The 21,476-nt window shown below is 36.8% G+C and overlaps 2 protein-coding genes across 7 annotated transcripts in view; both read left to right on the top strand.

Annotated features, from left to right (window-relative positions):
- Positions 1-44: 44 nt before the first annotated feature.
- On the top strand, positions 45-10,352 carry LOC131796536 (serine/threonine-protein kinase Nek1). The gene is made up of 17 exons (XM_059114131.2): positions 45-361; positions 1,572-1,649; positions 2,255-2,342; positions 2,697-2,747; positions 3,388-3,423; positions 4,439-4,497; positions 5,263-5,315; positions 5,565-5,692; positions 6,275-6,376; positions 6,966-7,045; positions 7,274-7,366; positions 7,658-7,836; positions 8,151-8,374; positions 8,482-8,530; positions 9,048-9,111; positions 9,358-9,441; positions 9,750-10,352. The coding sequence occupies exons 1-17, from the start codon at positions 279-281 to the stop codon at positions 9,838-9,840; spliced, it is 1,542 nt and encodes a 513-aa protein (XP_058970114.2). The 5' UTR covers positions 45-278; the 3' UTR covers positions 9,841-10,352.
- Positions 10,353-10,831: 479 nt separating this feature from the next.
- The window catches only part of LOC131796534 (soluble guanylate cyclase 88E), a 16,581-nt gene continuing 5,936 nt past the window's right edge, over positions 10,832-21,476 (top strand). For 2 of the 6 annotated variants that reach the window (XR_009341145.2, XM_059114127.2), the window contains exons 1-3: positions 10,832-10,889; positions 19,495-19,662; positions 19,874-20,693. Coding sequence is in view for 5 of the 6 variants with exons in the window: in XM_059114127.2 (XP_058970110.1) it covers positions 19,899-20,693 (795 nt within the window). In the remaining variant the exon portion in view is untranslated. Of the gene's footprint in view, positions 10,890-11,026; positions 11,110-14,354; positions 14,474-17,034; positions 17,047-17,387; positions 17,412-19,494; positions 19,663-19,873; positions 20,694-21,476 lie in introns of those variants that run through there. The other 4 variants (XM_066164556.1, XM_066164555.1, XM_059114128.2 and 1 more) reach the window with 4 other exon arrangements.

Below are 21,476 nucleotides of genomic sequence, written 5' to 3'. Positions count from 1 at the left end.
AAGCTGCTGCCCGCTAGCGTGGCTACCAAGCTCGGCGCTCGAGTACCTTGGAGACACAAAAAAAGCCTAATTTAGTGAAAGGAATCCTTTCTAGAGCAACTGTTAGACCTATGGAAGATATGAAAAAACAGAGTTTTTGTTCTTCCTCTCGCGATTTGCTCGGAATAATGCATTTTTGGTGACCAAATGGACATTATTAGAGGCAAGAAGCGTTCAATGCACTGAATAATAAAGACTACAAAAGGAAAGACTATTACGAGGAAGCTTTGGCATCAATAATGGAAAGATATGACGTTATTAGAACCCTCGGCAAAGGAACTGGTGGAAGAGTACTTCTAGCAGCCGAGAAGGAAAGTGGAAAGTAGGTATACAGTTTTACTAGAGTGTTTACTATAGTTATTAGAGTAATAAATGTTTTGATTATTTACTTCTTAACTTTTGTTTGGCTTACCTTACCACGATTAATTATAGCAATATATACATGAAAAAAATTACGCCCCGCTGATTGGCTGAAAACGAATTCATTTGTATGGGTAAATTGCACGAGCCCATTTGGCAAGTGCAATTTTTAGTCTTTGAAAAATTTTTTTGTGCTTATTTACACCAAATTGCAATCAAAATCATGTTATTACTTGTTAATAATTTACATGAAAAACGCATCATAGAAAGTCAAGACGGGTGAAATCTTGGTAGAGCGCGCGCTATTTGTAATTTGCAATGTGTTTCAAAATTGGGCTCACGTTGCATGAAAAATGCTCTCGTTTTAGTATAAGTAATCACATGATTTTGAGTGCAATTTGGAACAAACAAGCAGAAGCAAATTTTTTCACAGACTAACAAAATTGCACAGGCGCGTAGGGCGAGTGAAATTTGTGGTCTTTGAAAAAACTTACAAGTGCTTATTTATTCCAAACTGCAGGAGAAAAATCATGTGATTAGGTATTAATAATGTATGTGTAAGAGTATGAGATAGCTGATTATAATTATGCAGAAGCAAAGCGTGCGCATCAAGTAAAAAAATAATTTATTCAAACCCTGTTGGTGACATTGTGCATTTGGTCAAAACAACTGTGTAAGATCAAAACAAAAATATACATTGATATTTTCAATCTTTAAGGCGCAAATAAGTTCAAAGTCGGGCTAAACAGTTCAAGGAATTGTTCAGTCTGGTTTGTTACTTCATTGCACTGAATTAACCCTCTTCTGCACTGAATTACCTGAAAACTGCATTTATCTTAACCAATCAGAACTGAGTAATTTTTTCATGTATCTTAATATTCATGTAACATGCATGCAAAATAACTGTTAAATGAGTGCAAAGTTGTAACATGAGTGCAAAGTATGAATAGCATGTGCAGACTGTCAAAATTTCATTTGTGTTGACTCACTGTTATGCTTCTTCGTGTAAGCTGTTAATAAGATTTTATTGTTTTTGAAAAATTTACTCTTGCTTATCAACCAAATTGCACTAGAAATTGTGAGATCACCTAATTTGCATCTTGACTATGACAACAAATTATCAGTTTTGATGAGAAAATCTTGCTTAAAGTTTGAACTTGTTTTTTCCTTAGGCAGATTGCTATTAAAGAGATAATTTTAGATCCAAATAAAAAGAACAGAACAAAAGAGGCAGTGTTAAAGGAAGCAAGGTACATTCACTTGTGCAAGTTATTTTATCAGCTGATTATTACTATTATTATTAATTTATTATTATTATTATGATTATCATTGTTATCTTCAGCATCATCATTAATTATTAGTAAGAGATGCAGTACTATCACTCTTTCTCTCTCTACTGAATTGTGAGGGAGGCCTGATAAATTATGCAAAGGGAAAGGGCAGGGGTTAACCTTGCAGTGGACTGGCATTCTATCCAGGGAAAGTAGTAATGCTCCAGTAGTACTTGCTTCATGCCACAGAAACTGAGATTTTGTAGAACAGATTATGCTTTCATTTCATATGGGATTTGTGCACATAAGAAATGTTCAGCATCAAATGTTTTCATTAAAAGCTGCTATAAAAAAGCTCTTAAAATTACTTTCATTTTTAAGTAATTTTGTGCAGGCCAGCATACAATTTCTATGTGGAAACTGGATCAAAATTGAGATCAGTGATGTACAGAATTACATTAATGGTGCAATTTCACCTTATCACTATCCAAGATAAAGCTGGAATGTTAATTTGTTGAGGAATATAGTTACATCTTTTGCTATTAAATACACTACAAATATACTTGTTTTATTTTGTATAACAGCATTTTAGCCCATTTAAAACATCCTCATGTTGTTTCGTTACAAGAATCTTTCTTTAATTCATCAGAGGAGCTACTTTTTATTGTGCAGGTGAATGTTTTAAAATTTATACTAATGATATAATGGATTTTACTTTAAACCCCTGAGAGTGACTAGTGTCTCATTTCTCCCTAGAAGAAGCTCTTGATTGTTTAACAAATTCTCTTTGTATAGAGAACAGTATGGAGAATATTCAAACTGATATTGTTGTGTAGGGCATCAGTATTGCTAATTTTATGTCATTTTCATCATCACATCATTAATCAGTATCATTATTTTTACAGTTTGATTTTTTTTTATAACTTACAATTGTTTGGAAGTTTGATATCATTGATAACAAACATAGGAATCATTTCCCTGAATGAAATATTGGATGTCCTATGTTGTGTATACTTTGTCTTGCAGGATTTTTGTGATGGGGGGACTCTTCATGATCAGATAGTCAATGCCATAGAGGTTTGTCTGTTCAGGAAGTTAATTAAATACGCTAAAATAACTTATTCTCAAGTAAAAACAGCACTTCTTATAGAAGTGTTACTCTTATGGTGAACAGGACTGTCAATAAGGGCAGTTCCTGTAACACTGAGCTCATTTTATGTTACTGGTGAGGTTGTTGATCGCTAAAATGTTACACGTAGGCACATATGACAAGTTGCTATGAGTGATATCTCCAATGAAATGAACTCTTCAAAACTCATTGACAGCCCTTGTTAAGATTGCAGTATAGGCACAAATGTGCATGTTATTGATTGCAGAGTAAAGTGCATGTGTAGCAAACAAGCTAAGTAATTGGAGCAGTTGACTCTGAAAAGCTTAAGTATCAACTGAAGGGAAATGTTGGAAAAGCTGAGGTATCAGCTGAAGGGAACTGTTGGACAAAGCTGGCATGTTAGGGAAGTGTATGTTTCTAACCACAGATTGTGATGAGATTGGAGAGAAACTTGCTTTTTACTTGTTGAGTTGGACTGTTTGATCATTACCACTTTTTTTTCCACAGCTGTTTTGTTGTATTCAAACAGCAACTACCAACTATCATTGTTATATTTGTCCTTTATGAACCTGTGGATCATTTAAATTTATGTTTTAATCTTTTTAGAAAAAGTCTCCATTTTCAGAGGAGCAGATAATGCAGGTAAGTTAACATGTAGCCACAGCTGTAATAAAAATTCATTCAAATGAACACAAGAAAAATGTATATGTTATATATTTAATGTATAGACTGAATGATAAATCATTCTAGAATGTGGTAGGGGTATGACAGTGATTTTTTTAACACTCTTACACCCACAAGTAGACTAAAAAGGCTTTCAGTAGTTAAGCCAACCATTTGTTGATTAGGTGAGTGATAAAACCTCAAGGATACTGTGACTTCTGCATAACTAGAGAGTGTTTTGAATTTAGAAACCCCATACAAAAATCATTGAGCTATTTTAAGGTTGAATGGAAGTCTGCATCAGTGTTTTGTATGGATTTGGGGACACTGTGGTGAGACACATCTAAGGATTTGGCAATAAAACTATAATCTGTTATTTTGCAGATTGATTAGTTTCCTAATTTATGAGTTGATATAGAATAATAATCAATTTTGACTCATTGTTGTAAATGTATGGTACACAATGCACTTGCACTGCAATTTATGACAATCATATGTGATCTTGACATTTTGAATGTAAGAGCAATCTTTGCAGTAATGAACTCTTTTTATTTATTGATAAGCAGCAGTGAAAATAAGGCCTGAAAAAAAAAAAAAAAAGAAGAAAAAATTCAGGCCTGTACGGGATTTGAATGCCTGACCTCTGCAATACCAGTGCAGAGCTCTGCTCAGTGAGCTAACAAGCCAACTTGGAGTTGCTGATGAATTAATGTCTGTGACCACATGAAAATCATTCAAGCCGTATTTCTCTACTGCTTAAGTGTGTAAATCATTACTGTGAAGATCTCTCTCATATTCATTTCTAAATCCGCATTAATTCAGTCATTTACTCATCACGGGTTTCTTACAAACAAACAAATCCTGAACAGGACTGAATTTTTTTCATGCCTTATTTTCAATACTGAGAAAATCGCTCTCGTATTCACTTCTTTTTCTTATTCAAGCTGTTTTTGGACACTTTCATTTGCTCTGCTTTGGTTACTTTTCTTTACAGTGGTTTATTCAAATGACTATGGCTCTGCAGCATATTCACTCCAAGAAAGTTCTTCACAGGTAAATTTTGAAGTAATGGCAGATGCCTCAGATTTGTAAAGTTAGTGTGCAAAATAGATAGGAAAGAGCAAAGAAACAAATATGCGCGCGCGGGGCCGTCTGGATCACAGTGAGACAGACGTACTTAGTCGTCTCTCTGTTGAAAAACAGTGAGTGCCACGCTTCACTCTTGCTTCTCATGAGTTCGTTGGACACTCGAGGAGGAGTCTGTTAGTGCTCGCTTATTTCACGTCCTGTCCAAGATTTCTGTTCCGAAAAAGATGTACTGTTCAAATGATGAAATTACATACCATTTTGAAGCTCAGGAACCAGAAGACTATGCACGTTTGGGCATTTAAAAGCCTTTTTGGTGAAATAAGGATGTACCACCCTTCCTTCGTCCTTTCCTCACCCTTTCCCACCCCTCCCCTCTGAGCGAACTCAGCTCTCCCCATAATCCGGAAGCTCTCTGCTAACTGAGTGAACCGTACGAACAGACGAAGAGCGAACGTCCAGCGAACGAGCGCAGGGAAATTAAGGAAATGCGAACCAAGGAACAAACTTTACAAAAGATTGAATATACGAGTGAACGAAGAATAACCGAAATCCTAACGAACAAATGAAAAAAAACGATTGCATGGAAGGTTTAATTTAAGAACCAAGAGGCGGGTGATCTAATGCAGATGAAATAAAAGAATAAAGTTGTGAACTATTCCCGTCTCTTTTCCTTTTTGAACAGAACGTGACCTTCATCCAGTAACACATGTTTTTTAATTTATATTTCAGGGATTTGAAATCACAGAATGTGTTCTTGACAAAGAAAGGAGTTGTTAAAATAGGTAACAAGATGTTTTATATCACTCACTACCTTTTTTTAGTAGAAAGGTTGTCTTCTTAAGGTTCCATCATGTTCATGTAACACTTGGCTCGACAGGCAGACATACAGACCGATAGGCAAGAGGCAAACAGATAGACCGAAAGATAGACAAGAGGCAAACAGATGGAGAGACAGATGGAGACAAAGAGGCACTGGTAGTAATTATCAACACTTCTCTCTTGAATTTTTCTTCTCATTATTTCCGTGTTAGGTGACTTTGGAATTGCGCGAATGATGGAGAACACTTTTGATATGGCACAAACTTGTTGTGGTACTCCATGTTACTTGAGCCCTGAGCTATGCCAGGATATGCCGTACAGCTCCAAGGCTGATGTCTGGGTAAGGACATTGATCGGTTGTGAATCTAGTTAGTTAGAGTCCTGCAAAAGGTCCCCACCAATAGGAGAGTCCAATTCCAAAAACATTTACGTGCCCCTTGATCGTGAGAATTTGAAAGCCGAGAGAAGTAAATAAACTTTAACGTTATACTGAATAATGCTGAATATCTGGATGGTCAGAAAATTTATACTTCCTTCGGTCCAGATCAGTTAGCCCTATTAGAGCAGTTTTCCATCGACTATCGATTAACTAAAACCAAAGCAATTTCAACAGCCAGTCATAACAAAGATTAACACCATTATTAGCCAATAAAAACTCAAAGTTAAAAACAGGCATACAATCAAAAATGCGTGGAAACGCCGCTGACCAAGCCACGATTGTTTCGTTTTGCGTCTGATTGGTTAAGGTGATGGCGCATGCTTTTTAGGCCAATCACAGAGCGGAATAAAGCAGAAGCAAAGTAATCCCCGATTCCTTTCTAGACTCTCCATAAGTAACGGCATCATAAGAATATTTGAAAGCGCAATGCTTTACAACGCGCACTACCGAGGAATTGATGAGTAAACTGTTTTCTTTTCGCAGGCTCTTGGTTGTCTTCTTTTTGAGATGTGTGCGTTGCGTTATGCTTTTGATGCAACAAACTTTGTCAGTTTGTTTTACAAGATTGTCAAAGTGGACCACGGAGTAAGCCTTTAAATTTCTTTATTTTTCTTCATACAGCTTTCCTTGAGGAGGGTTCATGTTAAACTGTACCGATTAATCGTTTGCGATTAGGCTCTCTTTAGTGCCGTGGTGAGAGCGGCCAAGCCTACGATATAACAGCCGGCGAGGGTGCAAGAGTTCTTGCGTGGGGTTTGGCACTAAAGAATACTCGCGGACTTCTCGCGCGCTCATATAGTTCGCCAGTCGTGTCGCATTGTTTTATATTTTTTCTTCTTTCCTTTCGATTTGACGTCGCTGGTGGTCCTTGAACTCTGATTAGTTGTCAGCATTACAATTTCTTAACTGCGATTATTTGCGATCAAGAATGACGTTGCTTTTTTCCTTTAGTTCCCAACGGCTGAGATATGAAATACCAAACGAAAAAATCACCCAATCAGATTAAAAGACCTGTGAAAGTAACAAACTGGATTCCAGAGAACGGAAGACAAATTTAGAAGAAAAAGTGAAAAAAATTTACAAACCGACCATTGAATCGATTTTGATATCATTTTGATATCACGCATATAATTTTTCAATTCAGTTCAATGACCATTGTTAATTTTCTCTCTAGGAAGTTCCATCACGGTGTTCGCCTTCCTTAAAAGTCCTCATCAAACAACTTTTGGCAAAGTCCCCGGATGACAGACCATCGTAAGTGAGGGTTCATTTGACTTTTCACATAACAATCACGTGCTGTAACGCTAAGCACGTGATCCTCCCTGTAACTTGCTTTCATCTTCCAAGATGAGGTGACAATAGCTGCCGTTTGACCGTTGGATTCAAGTTCGAGTTACCCACGAGTTACTGCTATGAATTAATTATTTTCTTTTTCTCTATTTGTTTTTTAAAATATATTTTAACGCTAATTTATCTTTTCAGTGCGGGAGCAATCCTTAACCTGTCTTTTGTTCAAGAGCATCTCGCAATTTTCATCAAAGAAAAGGAAAACCTCCAAGAGTCGTTGCATGCAAAGTAAGTAAACTCACCTAGTTCACGATACGCTCCATATCAGAAGTACGTTTCAAAATACCTTTCTAATGGCATCCTACAAAGCTAAGTTAGGCGACGGATATACACGAGGTTCCTACTATGTAAATCAGGGATTCTGATTGGTGTTGCAAATTGTTTGGCTATAAATCATTTAGCCAAAATTCTAAGAGTGGCTTGATTGGTAGTGAACAGTGCCCAAACGAAACTCAGTGTATGTCTAGAGGGCGATTTCTGCCAAACATGATGACATCATCAATCATGTCTTGTTGTTAGACAGCTGTTGAAGACCGCAGCTGGGAGTAGAAACAAGTCTCCCAGCATGCCTCAGCGGCCATTGTCGGCTGCAGGAATCAAATCCCCGGATGAGAACCGCAGATTGACGAAGGTCAGATGCAAGTCAGCTCAGCCAATAAACAGAGAACATCAGCCAATACCGACAGAGCAAAAGAAAGGTATGACACATGATCAGCTCTTGACCGTCGTCATTAGATACTTACACTGACCATGGTAGCTAAACAGTACTTCCTACATACTTCTAGAGCCAAGCTCTAATGAAGGGCTAACGCTCGAAATGTTAGCTTTTAAGACACTTTACGGTGGCCAATTTACGTTATCAACTCTGTTGATAAAACCAAATTTTTATGTGGAAAGATTTTTGTTGTGGAGACAACAAATACTTTAACCTTTTTCTAAAATATATATATTTTTCTGAACTAAATGATGACACAATGCCTACTCGAATATTATTTGACCATGTTACATTCAGAAGTCAGTCCAATATGTCAGCCGGAAGACCCTGGCGAGTATTCCGACGATTTCGACGAGTCGGACGACGAAGATTACTCGGATGAATTTGAAGATGATTCGGAGCTAAACGGTAACTCACTGAAGAAGCCATTATCTGCAACAAAACTGACAGAAAGTGGAGGTGACGAGGAGACAGAAAATGAATATCCTGATGACTTTGAAGATGACTCCGAAGAGGAAGAGGTATGTTATAATCAGAATACGATTGAAAAACGCAGAGAGCATTAAAAGATTTACTTTTCCTCAAGTGGAATTATCCAAATGTTTGTTTACCATACTATTTTCTCCAGGTTCTAGGTGACATTTTGACCAATGCTAGAGCTGCTCATGATGGTGAAGGTGAGTCCTGCTTCCATTTGGACGATTAGTTAAGTTTTGGTTACAAATGCAAATGCCATGGGCCTATTGAGAAATTCCAATATGGAGGATGGCTCTATGCTACTGAATCATGGCTGGACTGATGGTTCAGATATTACTTAACAAAAAGATTCCACGTTGCCGTATCTCTGTTCAGTAATAGATCCCAAATGACATCAAAATGTGGTAAGAACAAAAATCTGGCAGATGAGACGCAGCCGAGTGTGTCACCGATGTCTTTATAACATTTTGAAGTCTTATGTGAGCTTTTACTAAACAGACCCGCGACAACATGGAATCAATATGTTTTATACCATGTAAAAGCAAAATGTTGTTAATGGTGACGTCATCTATGCATCTGTCCTCTGATAGGCCATGCGTGAATGATTCAGCTTATCATATAGTTTAAACTGCTGTGTGTCCTGGTGTTATTATTATTATTATTATTATTATTATTATTGCTTTGTCCTACAATTAATATTGAAATTCCTTGTCGCAGTACCGGAAGAAGAAGTCGTTGAGGACTCCGACAGGCCATTGTCTTGTAAACAGAAGCTCAAAGAGTAGGTGGATAGTGATATGCTATGTCATGCGCTACTTACACCAACCAATTTTGTACTCTGCCCTCAAGATTCCTACCTCTTTCAACAAGAACTCTTCCGTCGCCTTTTAGATCTTGGAAATATGACCCGAAAGTTCTTCGTTTGCAAGCTGAGATGATCTTCTCTGTTCTGTATCATCCTTGATCACTTCTGATTTAATTTATTGCTCTTGTATTGGCGTAAGATTTTTTTGTGCTATCTCATCAGGCATGTGATAACAGTTATCGGAGAAAAAATGTTTGAGGAAGTACGGGAGAGGTTTGCCAAGGGAGAGTTGGAAACTGATCAAAGGTAGGAATGTTTTCGATCGATTGACGCGGGTGTATAGTTGTTGGTGACAATCATAGTCGGCGAGGGGTAGGGTAGGGGCAGGAGGTTGTTCTAATTAGAATGAAAAGCTGTAGAACATAGTTTAGGTCTTGTTTATTTTTACGATATGATGAAAATTTTGAGGATATGGATGAGGAGTCACCCACTCCCTCTTCCTACCTTACCCTCTTTAAAAGCAGTGAAAAGACAGTTACAAATAAGTCATAAAGAGTGCTATATAATGGAAGAAAACTATATAACAGCTTCTTACACTTTTTTTCGCTCTCCAGACCTGAATTCGAACAAGTAACAGGATCCAAAATGATGGAAACTTGTTATCTGGTGAACGAGTTATTCATTGGATCAGAGGAAAGAAGTTGACTTTGTCTTATACATAGAATCACTGCTGTGTCAGAGAGAAAAAATAATAAATCTTAGTTTTTTCTAGCAAGATTTAGCGATCATCGTGACTAATTTAACTTAGAGCTTTCGAAGAGTGGGCGTTATGCTTTAGTATTATTATAATTATTATTTTTATTATTGTTATTGCTATGATTATTATTATTATTATTATTATTATTATTTTTATCATGAATATTGAATCCTCTACTGATTTTACCGCAAGTCTGGACATTAAGATATTTGACAAATTTAAACTTTTCTACGACTCTGTCAATCCTTGTAAACAAGGAATTAGAATTGTGTTTTCATTTCAGTTGTAAATATATTTGTATCTATTGTCTAGCTAAAAATTTATTGTGTGAAAAGTTTGTATATTTTTAGAAATAAATTGCAGATAGAAGAGAAAGTCGTCATTAGATGATAAGAGCTGCGTAACTGGCCAGAGCACACAGATGATTTTTAATACCGATTCTAAATTTGGAAGGAATGTTTTTTTAAGCACATGGCAAAATTAAAAATCCTTTCGACTTTGTTTGAAGCTGTTTGTTACCTGATGTTGGAAACTTTCCCATGTGTTACACTCATTACAATTGTTCCTACATGGTGCCCTTTTTGTCTTAAAAATTTATCAAAAAGAGATCAAATGATTTCTCGGATATAATTGAGGGTATGCAAAATTTTCAACTGCAAACATATCTCGTCCTACGGGATCTTGTTTCGTCTCAACTTCCTGTATATTAACCACAATCCTGAAAGCTTTTGATGGAAATTTCACCTTATTATATTTACTTAATTTTCCTCTCATTTAGTACGCCAGGTTGTAAAAACACACAAAAACTGACTTAGCTGAGCTATCTTGATTTTGAGTGATTGACTGACAATATTAAAACGGCCCGCCTGCTTATATTCACGTATTCAGATTGGTGTCGCAGAAATCCTTCCGCCTTTGTCAATAATTCATCATTCAAGAACTGGATTAAAAAGGTCGTACACTTGAAAATGATTTTGTGAAGCTCATTGGAAATCAGGTGAGACTAGAGACCAAAAATTGATGTAACTGCAATTGTTGGCAATACAAACATGAAAAACATGACGGTGAGGTGAGCATGCTGTCTAATCGTGCGCAGCGTTTGATTTCGGAGTAATACTCGCCCAAAAATGTGGGTACTCCTTTGCTGGCTGAAATGAGACCAGCTGTTGACTTTCTAAAGTTTACAGCATACAGATCGAATACAAAAGCGAAACTGGGTAAGTCTTACGATCAGTGTAGCAGAAAAATAACATTGCAAATTTTGAAATGTCAATGAACGTGATATTTTGATTCGTGTTAGAGAAAAAAATAGCGTGTTCCTTCTAATATTACCATAAACAAAGGAAAGGTTTTATTTCAGAGAGCTCAAAATGCACGTACAGCCCACCATTTACATACTGAATGAGATTCGGGTCAGTTAAAACATAATAAATGGAGTGAACTCGGTGATAAGTCTCGGCATTTATCACGCAAGTTCCCATTGTTTTCATTAATTCTACGTAAAAGTTACTGACTGAAATTTGGAGCAAAGCGACAGCAGTTGACCAAGTGTTGATTAGTCGCCCACATGCGCGCGATTCCATTTTTTCTTGATTAATAATTTCGATCTTGGGCGTCTGAACTCAAAAGCAATCGACTTCTCATAGTCAATCAAAATTGTAGTAAAAACAACCCCGCCGTACTGTGATCGAAGCATGTTTTCAAAGTTTTGACTCGTTCCTGATTGTAATCTAATATCATGATGAGAAAACGACAATATTTTCCGAAGGAAGTACAATTTGATTGAACAGGTGCAAAGTTGAAATGTTTCCCAGACTAGTTTATTCCTCGATGTGGTCACGGAACCACTTTTTCATCCCTCCTCACGATCATTTTAAAACTTTAAGAGAGATACATCATCGCGCTTGTAGATAATCATTCATCAGGTAACATATGCGTACTTCAGAAGTTTTAAAAAATTTCAAAAAGGTGACATTTTTTAATCCTCCTGGTCTCCCGAAGTAAAGGTATATTCTACTGAAGCTCTCTGCTTGATCGTAGAGTTTCGTTTTTGTTTGTCATTTTGATAAACAATAGTTTTTAAGCATTCAGACGAAGAAAATACGAACGAAGCTGTCTTTATCAACTCTATATGAAAATAGAAACGAGTCAGCATGATGACATTTTCAAATACACGTGTAAAAACTATTATTCCATGTTGGGGTCTAGCGCTTAAAATGAGGTCAGACTCCTGTGCAAACTTCTCCCCAACCTCCCCGCGGGCAAAGAAACGTGATTCGGGAAAGTAATTAAAAAACCAAATCCGAAATCGAATGCTGAGATAACTATTGTAGTCAGTTGTGCAAAACATGTTATTTGTCCGAGACTTGTGGATCAATCATTTACCTCAGCCTTCGGCATGGACAAATAATTGATCTTCTCACCACAAGAATATTTTTCTAAAGTTATTTTAATGATTGTTCGTTGTATTGGTTTTACGTAATGGTACTAATACTAGCAAAGAAATCAAAATTGAGATATTGAGACCAACCTGATGGAAATTGATAAATTGCAGTCTCCTGCCTTTCCAGTAGACTCCCTTTTTGTATTGTATGAAAACAAGTGGTATATTGAAAACACAGGTAGAATATCTTAAATGAAAAAATTAGTAGTATATGCAAGCTGTAATCGTTAATATTACTGCGACAGAAAATTTTATATATATCTAACCCCGTGGCAGAGGTTGGACGCATTTATGCGAGTGCGCCGGGAAGAAATTAAAAAAAAATCTTTTTCGCTGGTGGCGTATTAGTGAAGACACCTGTCAATATGCTGTTACACCCACGCGTAATCAGTTCTTTTATTTTCAAACGTACCGAAAGATCAAGTCAGTTTCCAATAGAGATTAAGGGATTTTGCTCACTAGTTTGTCAGATGTGTGACTTGCATTTTTCAAATGCACTGGCAGGTAACTGATCGTTTTAGACATTTTGGAGAACGTGATTTTAAAAGACATCTTGACATCCAATTGCTCTAAATACAGCTGAGGTAAGAGTAAACTAAATTTTTTCTCTTTCAAGGTAGCTTAAGATCGCCTGATCGCACAAGTCGTGTCGCATTTTACAAAACTGTCTGAAAATCTTAATGATCTCCAGTAAAAAGCGCCTTTTAGAGAGCAATGTAAGTTGCAAACGTTTTCCTGAGCAAACGTCAAAAAAACCGTAGTATATACACATATGAAACTATTTAATGTTGGGAACATTTGGCAAAAGCGATGACAGAATCATTTTCGATTAACTTTATGTTAATTTCACGCCAATCATCTTGCAAAATGTGAATGAGCAAAATATATTTTGTCAAAAACTCTTGGATGCTCTTCCGGAAACCAAACTCTACATAAACCTGGAGACATCCTTTTCCCTAATTTTTTACCTATCGATTTGAAACAGACAGGGATTTGAACATTCATTTATGCATAATCGACCAGTCAGAGTGATGACATCTCGTTTCCCTAAGTCTAATCAGTTAGTGGACATCAATTTCCGCCGAAGAATAAGAAACAATTTCACATGCATTACTGCTAAAGTTTATCTTAATCTGTATTGATTGTTTTATCCCTGTATTGCCAGACATTGCGTTCGCTAATAAAATTTTGCCAAAGTGAGTCTGTGGCTAGTATTTTGTTGCGCACCGTGTTCTGTGCATGTAATAGCGCGCGCTCAATAAGCCACCATCTTTAAGCTGTAGATTTTGAAAAACAAAAACTACTGTCAGAAAAAACCCTAGGTCGAAAATCATTCGAGTTTATCACTTCTGCATGCGATATTGTGTTCTAAAGAACAATTATGATTTTACTACTGTAAATTGTTCAGCTTTAGACGGTCTAGCTCTTTAGCCTTCTTTATCTTGTGCATATATATACGCGCATGCAGCCCTATTTTTTAGACTTGGTAGTTCTAGTTATAATCTCAAAGAAAGCAATTCATGGTCAATTGACTGCTATTAACTCGCCTGTCTTTACTGTGGTTGCTCAATCCTCGTTATAAAAGTGAAAATAAACAAAGAAACCACTGGACAGAAAGTATGCAACTAAAACAAAACAAAACAAAAAACAACAACTGAACCAACAAATTAAACTATACAAAAGAGTTAAGGATTTTGGCTCTTGGCTCCTAAGTATGGCATGGCGTGGAAGTCATTTTATTTGCTGCAGCTAAATTAATTTCATGTATTCAAGCTACAATTGCCACAAACGCGAATAACTAGGTATCTGAGGTGTTAATTGTATAATTTGTGGTCGTTAAGCAGTTCGTAACTTAAATAGCCAAAATATGTTCATTTTTTCGAGTTGTTTATTATTCATCGATAATTTTCATAAGTTTTAATTCAAAAGACCTCCAGCTTTCTTTACCTTGTGTCATTCACAGTGATAATGATTTGACTGCGTTCTTTCATTTTGAATTTGATATGAGAAGTGACACACGATTACGAGCCAACGATTGGGCAATGAAAATGAATTTAGACCTGAATGCTAATGTCACCGCCATGATCATACGAAGCCTTCGATTTTGAGCGTGAACAGAGTCTCCCGGCTTTCTTTGGGTAAGTAAGGAAATTTTTCGTTTCCAGTTGGCCTGGAATCTTCATGCTTATTTGATAAAATTAGTAGCCTAATGTATAATCATTTAGGAGACACAAAACGCTAGCTCTCATTACAAAAACTCAAAGAAATGACCCGCAGTCGACAAAAGACTGGTGGGCTCGCGTGATATTCTCAAACAGCTTTGGAAGCAAACAAGTGATGAATCGACTAAGTATTTGTAAAACGGCATCAAAACGAGCTCTTCGTTTCGTTTGCAATTTCAAATTAACGGACGAGCCTGTCAGATTGACGAAAGTGTTGCGCAGACATTTTCAATTCAAAACTACAACAATCTTAAGTCATCCACCACGTTATCGTTATTTCATTCCTCATAATGAAAGAAATACCATCAAGAGGAAACTGTTCTCTCATCAATTCATTATAACTGAGTGCGCTATTTTGATCTATCTTTCCTTGCGCGTATGTTACCCTAAATTCTCGATTTTAAACAATTAATTCAAATTTTGACCTCTTTAATAAAGCAAATTAACATTTTGAAATAAATGCAAATTTCGAAAGAGTGACAAATCTCGATGAAAAGGGCTTAAACAAAGTTTGGACCAGTCCTTCGAAGAGTTGCAATGGACGTACTCAAACCTCTTCTTGCTTACGTAAACGCAAATTCAAATATCGAAAAATATAGTTGCTAATAAGACAAAATAAATAATAGCAGTTTGACCACGCGCGTAAGCAATGTTATCATTGGGCTGTGAGTTGAAGTTTAATTTTCTTGTTTTAAAGTTCCTGGGTATTGAGCAGTATTTAGAATTTCTTTACAAGTGTTATCAACTCTTTTCCAAAAATCTCTCTTTATCAATTGATTTGTTTTTGGTCATAATGCCTTCAAAGGACTGTTTCAAATTTAAGATCAAGTGATCAACTTTATTTCTTGGTTAGTTTTTGATTTTCTTTTTTCTTAGATTATGATGTTGCAGATTACAACACAAATGAAGGTAAAAATAAACTTGGACGAAAATTTTTAGCCGGCATAATTTTTTAATCATAACACTTGCACCTACGTTGCTCTAATCAATTTATTTGCCTCGTGGGCTTCGAAATTTTGACCGAATCGTTTTAGCAGGTAAACATAATCCACGCGTTTGATCTGGCAGCGACCTTGAATAGACCAATTATATTCAATAGAGAGTAAACAGTCCATTTTGTTTTTATTGGCTGGTTGATAATCAAATTGAGGGAACGAAAGGTTCACTGTTGCCTAAGAGTACCAATCTTTTTAACCGGATCAGGACTTCCGTTTGAAGATTGCTCAGTGCGCAAACAAATCAGGATGCGGTGATCCTAAATTAACTTATCATGAACAAATTCGTGAGTCGAGTGGACAATATTTAACGACGTCTGATTATTTTCCGGAACAGTTTTGTTTTTATTGACACCTGCAAAGTCTCCTTACCTGATAAGTATTTATAAAATGAAAGAATTGTCAAATTCTCGTGAAAAATTAGTATGTAGCTGGTAGACGAGGCGTTTCGTTCGTCAACAGACTCATGTAGCAGCTTTTTCTAATGTTCAAGCGAACTAATTTAGCAGCAAAGTTCAAGATGTCTGAAGTCTGGCCCTTTATCGTCGACTGATCCTCACACACGGGCATATGTACTGTTGATTTCCCGCAATTTAATCCCATGTCTGTTTTTGCCTCTGACCAGGGGCATAAAATTGTTATCAAATCATACAAACCGGAATTAACTCAATAGTTGATGACTTCCACTCACAGGGAATTGTCACACATATTCAAATTTCTCGAAACAATTATTTCTTCTGAGACTAAGCAGCTGAGAGTTTTTCTGGGGAAGGTGGGTAAAATTTTCAGGGCTGCGGTATCAATAATTGCTCTCAAGATTGTTACATCCAACCTAATCTACTCTAAAGTGGTGCCGTTCTTGAAACCATTACTTGATAAAGGCTGAAAAAACAGGACAAAACAAAACAAAAAAGAAAACAAAAAAAAAAAAAAAAAAGGAAAGAAAAAAGCACGAGTGAAAGTAACCACGGGGAGTTTTGGCAATCACTCAACCAAGTAAAATCCTCTTTAAGAAGGACTTGAACGACGGCTAAACCTCGGTGGTCGCATTTAAGCCTCGATTTTGAGTTTCGCCAATCATACTGAGAGTTGTCCGCCTGAAAGAAAAATTGTGAAGCTGATCAAGGCGCATCCGGCAATATGAGTTATCACGCAAAGTAACGTGTCTTAAGAAGAGAAACCTATATATTTATCGTGCTCACTTTCATGGAAACGTGTGCGAAATTTCTTCACTTCTCGACTCATTTATCATCACCTCCCGCTAATTAAGAACAACTTTGATTTTTCTGACGTTTGAGATACGAGAGCTGGAGATCATCACGTTTACGTCGTTCCGGCCTTGACATCAAAAGCATTTACAGAATGAGGTGAACAATTTGTTTAATTAAAACATAAAAGAATCTCGTCAAATGTCAGAAGAACACTTGAAAAGTAATTAGCCCGGGAAAAACGTCAGAATTTTTTCAGATCTTTTCCCGGCTTCTTCGAGTTGTGGTAAGTTTGACAGCTTTCTTGTCTTCTATCTAAATTGAAAATTAAAATTAGAACTTTAGAGTAGATTATCCCCATAGCGCTGGTGCGGTGGTCAGAATCTCGTTATCAAGACACACCGTCTGGCCACAAAAATTGATTGCGATAATAAGACGATGACTGAACCTGTAATATTTTGGAGACACAACGACTGAGTCTTGATATCAATATGGTGGTTGTATTTCGTTGAAGGAGGAGTGTTCTCCGTACATGTTAAAATTCAAGGCTATGTGGACGGGTTTGCCAGAATTAAAGGATTTTGTTAAGGTGAAGTAGTAATGCGCAAGACGCGTGTGTGGGGCCAAGATCACGAGCCAAAATCATTTGAGGTGAGATCTCTTCGATAGCGGCTTTTGACGCTTTGTTAGAATATATGAAAAAAATTATAGTTATGAGTTAAAATTATAGGAGTGCACTGGTCTTATTCAGCCGAGTTCGAGTCATCTCAGCCAGATTTTATTCATTATAACAGAGAATTTATTCACTTGCGATGGAAAAAATATCTTTTCCAAGCCACTTGACAGCGTAGGTCAATTCAACACGGTCTTAAAATCCAAGAATCTTTCACCACTAACGCGTAGATTGAGACAATTTGTGCTTAAAGTACACCAAGATTACGAATTGTTTGCTTACACATCTTACATGTGCGAGCTACTCATGGCTTTAGCACAACATGACATGAAAAAAGGGGAGCCATGTGCTGTTAATTCATTTTTAATTCTATGGGTCATTTTGGGCGTGCAATCGCAGCGACCTCAATGAAGAGAATTTACATTTGAGTCTGTGTAATGAAAATATGGGATAATTAGAAAGTACACCTTTTATTTTGATAAGAAATTAATGAATAAGCATGAAGACTTCACTTATACTCTTCCTTCCGGCCGTAAATATACGTTTGACCAAATCTTGAAACAGGAATTTCACCGGCAAGATAAGGCAAGTTTGGAAGGATTCCAGAAGCATGCGATCAATCGGGGAATGCCTCGACCATTTTTCTTGCAAGAAATTTCACTCGATATTTTCGGAGAGCTTTAATGAACAAGCATAGGGTCAGAGCTTGAAAACCCGATATCAGTCTTTGTATGATATCATGATCTTAGTCGTTTGCAGGAGGCGTATTACATACAAACCTTGTATTGATCTAGTTCACTGTTTCAACTTCTATGTAGCTTCATGGTAGACTATCAGAGCGCAAAATTCTAAGGTTCGATTCCTTATGAGGGTATTCGGATTTTTTTCTTTTCCAACCAGCGTGAATAACCGATTTAAGTCTCTTTTTATGTACCATCTTTTTTATTTCGTTTTTTTTATGCATACTCTTAAAAGATCTCGACATGTCAGTTAAGGAGCTGTCAAAAGCATCAACGTCGGCTGAGCATGGAAAAGCGTCGATTACCAAATTCGTTTTCTCAATAGGCTTGAGCTTGTCTGGCGGCATCTTTGAAGGCGCCATACATACTTTTATCATACCAAGACAGAGATGGATTTCTAAAAGACACATCGATCATTTGGTCGAGATTCTCGTTTGTGAAAGACAACTACGAAATGTCGAGAGTGTTACAGCGAACGCGCAAATTTTTCGCCATCACCACGTTACTTCGCTTCGCTTCGTGGCTTGCTTTAGGTTGTTGTTGAGTTCCAATTTTATATCCAAAAAGAGACAAATTACCTGATAGGGCAAAGTATCCATACATGAAGACATTGATAGCCGTTCATAGAAGTCACAAGATGTAATCCGCTATTTCTAGCGCACTGTTTCCTAGTTTTCTGTAATGAACCCAAAACATGGCTCAAATTTAAAATAAAAACTGTTTAAATATGATTAAATTTAAAACGCCTTGTTTATTTTCCCAGCCAGCGAGACAGACTATAAAAGTAAACGAAGAAACAACGCAAATATTATTTTGCGTTTCACCTATTCGGGTTGGCTGACACGACAAACAAATTGCCGATATTAATATTGATCAAAACCGCCAAGGAGTTGAATTTATGAAACAGGGTGAATTTTGTGGGCCAGCGAAATTTCAGCTTCTGTCCAACTGCAACTGTCCTCGATATTTAGAACATAGTACCAACGAATTTGTAAAATTTTGAGCGTTTTATTTTTTTTCTTTAAAACAGCTCATTATAATTCAAATTCTAACCCAAACAAAAATGCAGCCGCTTATAATTTCAGTTTGGATATATCACTAAATTGAAACGCTGTTGAAAGACGTTAATTACGCCAAATTGCGCCGGCCGCAGAGACCACGAAAAACGAAGAGCTAACACAGCCGGAACAAGATAACGAGGATGATATTTCTGCTTATTAAGATGTACAAAATATATCTTATTCATCTTATTCTTATTCATCTTATTCTTTCGTTTTTTAACTCAAAAGGTCGACTATTTTTTTTGCTGTCTCTTCAACAGACTTGATAACTTATTCATAGGCACGAAAACTGTATCTGCTTGCTTATCAGTCTTGACGTCATCGTTGAAACACCAAAGATCTATTATTCCTCTTCGTGAACAATAAGCAAACACAAGCAGGCTGTCGTTCTTTGCTACTCACTTCCCTCCAACAAGGCTTCTTGTGAGGTAAGGTATCTTTAAATACGGTCACTTATGCATGCATTTTGGCCAAATCCGATAAGTAACACTTCATTTTTAGGCTGAAGCGCTTAACAATTGGGACCCTTTCTGAAGAAAGGCTAAATTACCATGCTCAGTGAAAACAGTTTTATCGTTATTGTTTAAAGAGTCCTATTTCTAAAACTCCACGTCGATTGTTTTCTAATATTCCTTGCAGAGAGATGTTGCACTAAAGAAAAACCATGTATGGGATGCTCTTGGAAAGCGTAGAGCATTTCTTGAAAGAGAAATACGGTGAAAAAATCTGGCATTTAATTCGTCAGCGGACAGGAATTAAAAATCATGTATTCGTGACACACGAACGGTACTCAGATAATCTGATGTTGGAAATCGCGTCTGCAGCGGTGGAAGTACTCGGAAATGAGACAAAAATGACCTCGGAAGATTTCATTCAATTTTTTGGGACGTGCTTTGTGAAATTTTTCAGCAACTACGGCTACGATAGGTTTATACAAATAAGCGGCAGGCATTTTAGTGACTTCCTACGAGGAATCGACAATTTACACGAACACATGCGATTTGCTTACCCAAAGCTCATGTCACCGTCATTCTACTGTTCAGAAGAGGCAAGCACGGGATTACTGCTACACTACAAATCTAAACGTCGAGGATTCCAGCGATACGTAATGGGGCAAATGATGGAGGTGGCTAGCATGTTCTACAACATCGTTGTTGAGATACAAGTACTTAAAAGCGATTCAACTGAGTCAGGTTGTCACGTTGTTTACAAACTTAATTTTGACAACTCGGCTTTTAAACCTCCTACGCCCGACGCTTTGTCAATTCAACATAATCGCGATTTATCTTGCGAGGCTTTTTTTCATATCATGCCGTTCAGTTTTCTCGTGACGCCTGACATGAAAATATATATGGCAGGAAAGGCATTATCTTCAATGCTTGGAACCATTTTAGTTGGAAATCGTGTAGATGCAGTTTTTACCTTACGACGACCTCAAAGGGAATTTTCCTGGGAGAACGTAAGTGGGTTTTGCAACTGCTTAATTTTTTAAACGAATTAGTATATTTGTAGACAATGACACTCGGTAGAAAAAAATAATTTAAAATCGCGCACGAATTAGTAAATTTGCACAGGTTCAAGAATATACTATAAATTGATATTACAAATGCAATATTTCCCTCGCGCACGGAAACAAAAAAAGCTTCTAAGTTGAACTCCATTTCCATGGGAAAACTTTGATAGTATATGCGACAGAAGATTTAAGTAAACAAAGAAACAAAGTCATCAGCGTTAGTGCAACTAAAGACTTAACACATTTTCCGCATGGTAGCGTTGTCCAATTTCCAATTACGATGATGCCAATTTTAGATAGGTGTGTTTGCAAAAATCATTAAAAAATGAAAGTGCAAAATTAAACTTTTTAGATAACGGTAATATTTTGACATGTACATATTTGTGGGAAAAAAGCGCTTTAGTTTTTATCTTAAATCTTCTATCTCTGGCGTAATTAATTTACATCTGCCTCATTAATTTATATTCTGCCCCGGGGACATTTAAAAATAAACAAATTTTTTTTCGTTTTCAAGCGTAAAATTTTGTTGCCAAGGTCAGAAACTCAGGTAATCCTCCCTGGTTCTAGATTTTCTAAGTGATTGCTAGATAAAAAGTGCCATGAGAGTTTTCGGTCAAGTTCAGCCTCAAAATTAATTAAAAAGCGGAAGTGAAATTGGCCGTGCCTAATGCAGATGCAGTAACTAAACTGTTTATAAATGCAGATGCTCACAAAAATCATGTCCCGCGC

Source organism: Pocillopora verrucosa, chromosome 3 (genome assembly GCF_036669915.1).
Source record: "Pocillopora verrucosa isolate sample1 chromosome 3, ASM3666991v2, whole genome shotgun sequence".
NCBI classification, from domain to species: Eukaryota; Metazoa; Cnidaria; class Anthozoa; order Scleractinia; family Pocilloporidae; genus Pocillopora; species Pocillopora verrucosa.
The sequence above is the reverse complement of the archived record's forward strand: the minus strand, read 5'-3'. Positions and strand labels throughout refer to the sequence as shown.